The sequence below is a fragment of the Psittacula echo genome (genome assembly GCF_963264785.1).
Source record: "Psittacula echo genome assembly, chromosome: Z".
In the NCBI taxonomy this organism is placed as follows: domain Eukaryota; kingdom Metazoa; phylum Chordata; class Aves; order Psittaciformes; family Psittacidae; genus Psittacula; species Psittacula echo.
In genome coordinates this window covers 83863193-83872441 of record NC_137742.1, presented here as the reverse complement: position 1 = coordinate 83872441, position 9249 = coordinate 83863193, and the positions used below count along the sequence as shown (strand labels likewise).

At 53.6% G+C, this 9249-nt stretch overlaps 1 protein-coding gene across 1 annotated transcript in view; it reads left to right on the top strand.

Moving 5' to 3' along the window:
- Window positions 1–493: 493 nt before the first annotated feature.
- The window catches only part of CNGB1 (cyclic nucleotide gated channel subunit beta 1), a gene marked incomplete at both ends in the record, with an annotated part of 28217 nt that continues 19461 nt past the window's right edge, over window positions 494–9249 (top strand). Inside the window, 13 exons of the mRNA XM_080638363.1 lie at window positions 494–598; window positions 819–876; window positions 1022–1079; window positions 1196–1325; window positions 1522–1564; window positions 1752–1833; window positions 1918–1999; window positions 2395–2434; window positions 2762–2912; window positions 3016–3091; window positions 4034–4070; window positions 7030–7204; window positions 9030–9143. Of these exons, the coding sequence (XP_080494489.1) occupies window positions 494–598; window positions 819–876; window positions 1022–1079; window positions 1196–1325; window positions 1522–1564; window positions 1752–1833; window positions 1918–1999; window positions 2395–2434; window positions 2762–2912; window positions 3016–3091; window positions 4034–4070; window positions 7030–7204; window positions 9030–9143 (1151 nt within the window). The remainder of the gene's footprint in view (window positions 599–818; window positions 877–1021; window positions 1080–1195; window positions 1326–1521; window positions 1565–1751; window positions 1834–1917; window positions 2000–2394; window positions 2435–2761; window positions 2913–3015; window positions 3092–4033; window positions 4071–7029; window positions 7205–9029; window positions 9144–9249) is intronic.

Below are 9249 nucleotides of genomic sequence, written 5' to 3'. Positions count from 1 at the left end.
AACACTGCCAGAGATGGGGCAACCTGTGCCAGGGCCTCAGCACCCTCACAGGGAAGAACTTCTTCGTTTTATCCAACCTAAATCTCCCCTGTTTCAGTTTAAACCCATCACCCCTTGTTCTATCACTACAGTCCCAACTTTCTCAGCCTGTCTTCATATAGGAGGTGCTCCAGGCCCTGATCATCCTTGTGGCATCCTCTGTGCTTCCTCCACAGCTTCATGTCGCTCTTACATTAAGGACACCAGAACTGCACACAGTACTCCAAATGGGATCTCACAGAGCAGAGTAGAGGGGCAGGATCACCTCCTCTGACCTGCCGGTCACGCTTCTTTTGATGCAGGTCTGGCTGTACTGCAGTGCCACCTTTCCCAAGTAGGACTTGCAGACTGTGCTGCCCTGGGGACAGTGTGAGCTGCTGGTGCACCCATTTCCCCTCACTGCTGCTGGCCTCTCACTGCTGGAAACCCCTCCTTGCTGCCCACAGCCAGCAGGATGCTGAGCTGGATCGAGCGGGTGGTCCCCCAGCCCCCAGTTTCTCATCTGGTGGAGGAGATCCCTCCAACCCCAGCTCCAGAGCAGGACCTGAAGCCACCTAAGGTAAGTGGGGATCCAAGTTTGGGATGTAGCAGGCACCCTGTGGGCATGGTGGAGAGATGCCCCGTGCTTCTGCAGCATCCACAGGAGGGATGAAGGCCAGGATGCATCCCCACTCTGTAGCAGGAAGGATGGGGAGTTACTGAGGTTTGCAGCCACCTTTGATCAGGGGACACTGTCTTCTTTCCTTGTTTTCCGATACCTTCTGCCTTTTGCCTTGAAGGCACCAACAGGGAAGGCTGGTGGCCCCAGGGATGCTGCTGACTGCGTAAGCACTGAAGGTAAGGCCCCACGCAGGTGAACACGCTGGTTTGGGCAGGGGATCAGCATTCCTTTGCAGGATGAATCGCTCCTGGCTGGCATCCCAGGGGCTGCTGGAGTGGTGATGAGAGCTTTCGATTTGGTGTTTTCCTGCTGCCATTGAAGAAATGGACAAGAAGGTGGGATTTGCAGTCCCTGAGGACCAAGGCTCTGTATTTGAGAGGTACTGCCTTTGCATCCTCCAGTGTGCAGCATGGCTTGCTTGGGGTTTTGCTTTCAGTTTTGGGGCTGAATGTCTGGGATGAAGGTTCCCAGCCTGATTTGCTGCTTCCCTGGCAGTGTGGGGAGCAGTGTGCTCTCCTGGCTCTCCCAGGGACTGGAGAAGGTGATTCCCCAGCCAGTCCCAGCACCAGGGACGCTGCAGGCACTTGGGAAGAGCTTCGAGACAAGCATCGATGTTCCTGATCAGGTAGGTGACAGATCCAGACAACAGTCTGGCATATTGGGGCTTCTAGCACTTTTTACCTTTTCTTCTTATTATTTCTCCTTCCCATCACTCTCTAATGCTAACTTGGAGCACTAAACCTGCCCTGTGTGGCCTTCATCCCATTTGGGATGAGCCTGCCTTGGCTGCCAGGGGGGTGATGGTCTGTTTGGCTTTTCAGACGGAGGTCCAGATCCTCAAGGACGAGGAAGAGGAAGCTCTGGGTAAGGAGACTTAGGAGTCCACAGCTTGCAGCACCCCAGGTGCCTTTCTGGGACTCCCACATCCCACCTTCCCAGTCAGTGATGCTGGCACTACTGTCCACTTGTGCCAGCTGATGGGGAAACCAGCAGCTCCTGGCACTGCAGATCCTGGCTCTCCCCTGTGCCCATGGCACTGCTCTCCTTGCAGAGATAATCCCCTTCGATCCAGAGGACGACAAGCTGGACGACTGTGAGCCTGAGCCTGACTCGAATACTGCCACCAAGGAGTGGTGGGTCCCCGGGCTGGCTGTTGGGGGAATGCAGGGGGTGCACGGGATGAACTCCCCAACTGTGGCTGCTCTCCCCTCTGGCAGGGCAGGAGTGCGGGTGCTCAGCTGGCTGGTTCAGGGCTTCGAGAGGATGGTGCCACAGCCAGAGGTGCTGAAGAAGCTGGAGGTGAGCACTGCACAGTGCAGGAGGCTGTGGGGCTGCTGGGCAGATGTGACAGTGGAGTGGGCTCCCTGTCTTCATCCCACATGCCCTGGATGGAACCCTGGGGAAGAAAACCCATGGGGAATAGAGCAGAGCAGAAAAGAGGCCTTGGGGTGCGTCTTGCTGCTCCTCAGCCTGACTGCATCCAGTAGGACCCTCCATTTGGGACCTGCTGGTACCAGTAGTCAGGTGTCTGGGCTTAATGGTCCTTGTCAAGGAAATGAGGCCAAAACTGCAGTGGAGGGTGTGTGGGGCTGTGCACATGGGTCCCCTTGGGGTAGGGGACGTGCCCACCCAGGGTGATGTGGGGCCACATCCAGCGCTTTGCCATGTCCATTGGTCCCTCTGTCCCTCTACAGCTGGAGCTGAAGGAGCAGAAGTGTGAAGCAGCAGAGGGAGGTGAGTTCCCTGGGTGCCCTTTCAGAGGATACACTCTGGAACCTGGGTGCAGGCAGGCACTGGCCCCGGAGCTGCCCTGTCCCTGTGCCCAGGGGTGGGCACACCAGGTCCCAGCATCACAGCACTGCCCCTACACCACCTCTGTTCCCAAATCCCATGTCCTCATTCCAGGCTGGATGCTTGGGGGAGAAGCTATCAGGGAGGTCCCCCAAGCATGTCCTTCCATGGGAGAGGTGACCCTTCCTCACTTGCTCCCCTTCCCCAACGATTTATAAGATGACTGCTGCATTGCCTGTCCCCCTTCTCCTTCCCAATAAACCTGAGCAGGCACAAAAGGAACTAAACCCCAGGCAAAGCCAAAGAGCAACGTTTCAGCCACCCAGAGCACCCTGGCAGCAGTGGAGCCAGCAGTGGCTGAGGTGCAGCCTGAGCCAGTGGCCACCCTTGTCCCTTGGTCCCTGGCTGGGGACGGCAGCAGGTAACTGCAGTGGCAGCTTCTGTGTGGGTACGTGGCCAGCAGGACAGTGCTGTGGGAGCAGAGGCCCCAGCAGCCAGGTCTAACTGTGGTTTCTGGTCACCAGGGTGTTTGCCTGGTTGATCCAGGGGCTGGAGAAGGTGATGCCACAGCCAGTGACAAGGGAGAAGCAGGAGGCACAGGTATAGAATCACAGAATTGTAGAATCATGCAATAGTTGAGGTTGCAAAGAACCTTAAGATCATCTAGTTCCAACCCCCCTGCCATGGGCAGGGACACCTCCCACTAAACCATGTCACCCAAGGCTCTGTCCAACCTGGCCTTGAACACCGCCAGGGCTGGAGCATTCACAACTTCCCTGGGCAACCCATTCCAGTGCCGCACCACTCTTACAGTAAAGAACTTCTTCCTTATATCCAATCTAAACTTCCCCTGTTTGAGTTTTAACCCATTGCCCCTTGTCCTATCACTACAGTCCCTAGTGAAGAGTCCCTCTCCAGCACCCTTGTAGGCCCCCTTCAGATACTGGAAGGCTGCTATGAGGTCTCCACGCAGCCTTCTCTTCTCCAGGATGAACAGCCTGGGCTGGATAGGCAGAGGGCATGTGAACACCATGTCCCCAGCAGAAAGGATGTCTCCTGCCATGCCCATGCCACTAGATCAGTGCATGGACCTGATGTGGTTTGGGCTGTCCCACAGCTCCTTCAAGAAAACAAATCCCCACAACCAACTTAGTTAATGAAGACCAGGATTTGGCTTCTCAGCAGCGAAAGCTCCCATAGTTTGTGCTTTCTTTACTGTTTCCTTGCCTTCCTGTGCAGCAAAGGGTGGTGCTGAGGTCCTGGCACCTCACTGGGTTACAGTCCAGCTCTAAGGAGAAGCAGGAGCTTTGCATGCTCTCCTTTCCTTCTTTTGCACCAAGGCAAGCTCACTGATGTGCTCCTACCATTTCCCATCATATGTGGGGATGCTTGTCCCCATGGCCAAGCTAACCAACATGCACCAAGAAATCATACGCGATATTTAGCATAAAAGGTCCACGTTTACTTAAAATGGGGTGTTGAGAGTAAAAATTTGGAGTTATTGAAACCCAAAATTCTCATGTTCCCTTTTCCTCCTGGCAGGGAGTGGATGCAGCAACTTTGAGTCCCGTGGAAGAAAGTAAGTGATTGCTCTATCTCACTGTGCTGGTTTGCTTGCCGAGGTTATTGGGAAGGCTATTGGGAAGAGGCTTTTATCCCACAGTCTACTATGGCTGCCATCTCAGGAGCCCTGAGATCCCTGAAGTCCCCCCAAGGAATCCATAAGGAGCTGCTGCTGCTTGGAAAGCGGGAGCAGATCCAGGGTTGTGGCTCAGGCTTGTCAAAACTCAGGCTGTGGGAGTCTCTGAGTGCAGCATCCCCCATGCTTGGGCCCCAGGTTTTGAGGTTAGTGCTGATATCAATGTCTGTCCTCAAGATGTGCTGGAAGATGATTGCTAAACTGCTGGGATTTGATCAAAGCATTATAGGGAAATTCAAACCTGCTGCCTTCATCACTCCTTTTGGCATTGTTGTTGTTGTACTGGAGGGTGTTTGCCAAGCCTGTGATGTCTAAGGAGATAATTCGTGAAAACAACATCCTGTGGTTAGCGGTGTTGGATGTGAGTCTGCATGGTGTAAGAAGACATTGTAGGGTTCTCACTGCTGCTTGCCTGCCCACTGTTGGGAATGAGCACAGGTTTTGCAGGCACATGGGGTTGGCTCTCCACACCAGCCATCTTGTGGGATGCTGAGAGAAGCAGGAGACATGGTTGCCACCAGGAATGGACAGGGCAGGGGAGGTGCCCCACAGGCCTGGACAAGTGCTGCCAGGGAAGCTGTGTTTCGTTGGGCTGTGCGAGCTGCTGGTGGGAGCACGGACCTGCCGTGGCACACAGAGGCTGTGCATCCCCCCAAGGATATTTCAGGAGGTGGATCCCACCGAGCCAGCAACTGCTTGGTGGGATCTCATGTGGGAAGTCCTGTGGGAAGGCATTTCTCCATGTGTCTGTACAAACTGGAGACCAGAGCATTACCTTGGGAAGAGGTAAAGTCAGTGGGCATGTGAGGGCAGTCACACGTCTGTGCGCAGCTGGCTGTATTTCAGCTCCCTTTGGTGCTTTGAGGCATCTTGATGTGCCCCAGGAAGGGAGCGATTGGGTCAGCAGGAGATCTGCCCAAACTGCCAGCAAGCTCATTAATGTTTTCCTTCTCCTTTTGTTTCAGGGGGCAAAGGGGCTTAGTGCCTCTGAAACAAATGGAAAACGAAGACCATGGCCAGCCAGCCCTTCCCACAACCCAATGAGACCAACCCAAGGAGAGAGTGCAGCTGGGGAGGAAAAGCAAAGGGGAACCAGCAAATGGTCTCTAGCTCCTTCCCAGCCAGGGTGGCAGGACTGGAGGCTGGTCAGGGACACTGGCTTTGTGTCCCTGGTCCTGGGACTGTCCCATCTTCGCTCCCTCTTGGCTCTGGGAACCAGAGCTATTGTTTTTGCAGGATGATGTATATGAGACTGGAGCTATAGTTTATAGGAGGGTAGAAATGCACCACTTCGAGGCAGAAAGCCTCTTGCTGCAGCTTCCCAGCACTCCTGGTCCTCTCACTACCCCATCAAGCATGTGAATATTCACCCCTGAGACCTCCAGATGAAGCTCACAGGTTTCTTTTAGTTGACTGCTGCCTCTGAGGTGTAACAACATAAAGCTCTTGAAGCTCTCATCAGCCTCTTACTGCTTTTCTTCCATTAACGGGGTGTTTTCTCCCAGTGAGTGGAAAGGGCTCTGGTTTGCAGCCACCAGTGCAGGTGGGTGAGGTTAATCTTTAGGTGGGTAGGTAGGGTTAAAAACCTTTTCCTGAGCTCTCCTTGTAGGAGAACTTACCTCAGACTGTCCTTATCCACAACTATAGGTGCTTCTGACATAGCTCCTCAGATGCAGCATTAACTGCAGCAGCAGGAATGTTCTGGCATGGGAAGAGATCCCAGGGGCTGCCAGCAGCGCAGAGATGTGCAGGGCCTCTGGGCAAGATGGAGTGAGAGTCCTACACCCCAGGGTTTTAGTAAAGACCTTAGAATCACAGAATGGTGTTTGGGTTGGAGGATCCAGTTCCAATCCCTGCCATGGGCAGGGACACCTTCCACTAGACCAGGTTGCTCCAAGCCCCTGGGTCCAGCCTGGCCTTGAACACTGCCAGGGATGGGGCAGCCACAGCTTCTCTGGGCAACCTGTGCCAGGGCCTCACCACCCTCACAGGGAAGAACTTCTGCCTAAGATCTCATCTCAGTCTCCCCTCTGTCAGGTTAAAGCCATTCCCCCTTGTCCTGTCCCTTCAAAGCTTAGTAAAAAGTCTTTCTCCATCTTTTGTATAATCCCCCTGTTTATACTGAAAGGCCACAATAACGTCTCCCACCATCTCATTACATCTCTAAGCAGCTGTAACAAGGAGTCACGAGCCAACAACCAACCTGAGAGCCATCCTATGTGTTTATAATGAACCCTGCTGATACCAGGCTACAATTTTAGTATTTGTTCCATTTTCATATAATGTCTCCAAAATTTTGGCATGTTTTAAAAGTCTTCTCCCTGATTGCTGTGCTGCGTTTTAATTAACGGGGATCTAGAGGGAACAGGCTGAAGGCAGCATAGGCACTGTAAGGTGGATAAATGCAGTGCAGAGCCAGCCATAGGTGTGTTTCCTGCCTTTCTGTAGTTGAATTTGTGTGTTTGCTATGAGCTTCACTGTGAATACGTAAGTTTTGTTCTCAGGCAGACCTCAAAATAAACTGGTTTTACATTAAGCGATGTGCTTCCTCCTCCTGTTTCTTAGCTGTGTGCCTGATGTGGTAGCAGGGGTACCCCTGGGACATGGAGAGGGCTCATCATGGGTCAAGCCTGGGCTCTTCCCTTTGCAGCCTCCCCAGTAACACGCCAGGGACTGGGGCTGCACAGGTCTGTGTGAGCTGAGAGGTGTTTCAGTTCTGGCATGTGGCAGCATCTCACTGTTGAGCAGGGAAAACATGGGATCTGCCCTGGCTCTACCACTGGGCTCTCGAAAATGTACTGCTCTCTTCATCACCTGCCTTCACCCATTCCCGTTTCAGTTCACATTGTCCCTGAGGAACCCAAGGAGACAGACCTCATCCTGGAAGAGATCGATGGTGGCTGGAGTAACGAAGCCACGTGTGAGATGATGGCCTGGGATGTTGAGGCTGAGATGGTAGCAGATACTCATCCCCTTCCCCCCATAGAGGAGGAACCTCAGGAAGATGAAAATAGGTAGGAAGGCAAAGGTAGAGCCTGTTGATGGGCAGCTGTATATGCTTTCTGACCGCCAGCATCATGGCCATGGGAGGAGATCAGCATGTCCCTGGGTATCCCTCCTTGTCAGTACTGGTGGTGGAGCTGACAGCAGGTAGCTGAGGTGCCTGTTTCCAAGGAGGGGGGCACCAGAAGGACCCAAAAGGTGTTTCAGCAAATGGCCTTTCCTTCTGGTGCTGAGATTTGGGTTGGGGCAGGCAGTGGCAGAGCTGGGAACGCGATGCTTCACTTTGCCCTGCAGAGGACAGCTAAAGGATGCTCTTAAAATCATAGAATCACAGATTCACAGTGTGGTTTGGGTTGGAAGGGACCTTAAAGCTCATCCAGTTCCAACTCCTGCCACAGGCAGGGACACCTTCCACTAGACCAGGTTGCTCCAAGCCCCGTCCAACCTGGCCTTGAACACTGCCAGGGATGGGGCAGCCACAGCTTCTCTGGGCACCCTGTGCCAGGGCCTCAGCACCCTCACAGGGAAGAACTTCTGCCTAAGATCTCATCTCAGTGTCCCCTCTGTCAGGTTAAAGCCATTCCCCCTTGTCCTGTCCCTACAGGCCCTTGTCCAAAGCCCCTCTCCAGCAACCATGTAGCCCCTTTAGGCACTGGAGCTGCTCTAAGGTCTCCCCTTAAGGACCCTTCTCCAGGCTAAACAAGCCCAGCTCTCCCAGCCTGTCTCCAGACAGAGCAGATCCAGCCCCTGATCATCCTTGTGGCCTCCTCTGGACTTGTTCCAACAGTTTCACATGCCTTTTGTGCTGGGGACCCATTAGCTGAAATTTTGGACCTTGTTCCCATCAATTGTGCATCCAGCTGTCATGACATTTGGAAACAGAACTCTATATAATTCATCGTACTTCTTCCAAAACAAAATCCTGTCAAGGTCCTTCCAAGGGCTGGGAAATACTTTCAAATCTGGGGTCAAGCTGCACTGCAGCAGGGGAATGAGAGGTGTCCATGCGTGCTTCCCAAGGGCTTGGGAGCCCCCCAGGTGCTTCCAGAGCCTAGAGCACTTGTAGGGGAAGATGTGCAGTGGTCTCCACCTCCAGCATGGGTAATGATCAACTGCACTAAGCACAAGACAGAACTTCTGCTCTGGTTCCTCCTTCTGACCAGCTGGTCCAGGGACACCATCTCAGTCGGGCTGTCCCTTCTCCCCTGAAGGACCACGAGGGCCAGGATGACCAGTATCACCTACTTGTCCAGGTGGCCCAAGCAGGGCAGGATTAACAGGAGGCTCCTCAACATCTTTTGGTCCTGAAACTCCTGGTGTTCCTGGGAATCCAGGGAGGCCTGATTCTCCCCTCTGATTCCTTTGGGTCCAGCAGGCCCTGGGAATCCATGAATTCCTGGAGGACCAAGAAACACTGGACAGGTTATAAAGATGTTTTTCAGACTTCTTTCACTTTAGTATAGGAGCCTGTGAAGCTGTGGACCACAGCATGGCCTGTGCTGGAGGGTGGATTTCGCTGTTGATACAGGGAGGTTTTGGTCAAAATCAGCAACAAGTGACCCCTAAGCATATCCTGTCCCCATGCTGCAGGGGGAATTTAATGACTCAAGGACTCTGGTTTTCCATTCCCAAACTTTTTCTCATTCTTTCTCCCACCAGCATTGGGCTGCAGACACTAACGGGCTGTGAGCACTATATACCCAGAGTACCCAGCTGTGCTCCACCCCCCAGATGCTGGCTGGTGGGTGCAGGGAGAGCATGTCAGGGCTGCAGTGCTCCTCTTGCGAGATTCAGACACGCTTTTTGGATTTCACCTAATGAGTTTCACCTTCCCAGGCTGTGGTTGTGCTCCCTGACTGCTGGTGAGGAGGAAGAGGAAACGGAGCAGGACGGAGAGGAAGAGGAGGAGGAGGAGGGGAAAAAGGAGGAGGAGTTGAAGGAGAGTGCAGGGTGAGTGGCTCCTGTTGCCTTGATGGCTTTGTTGGGATGAACGTGACTGCAGTTGTTCAGCTGCATTCACAAGCTGGAGAGGCTGAAACACCCGAGGATGAGTGAA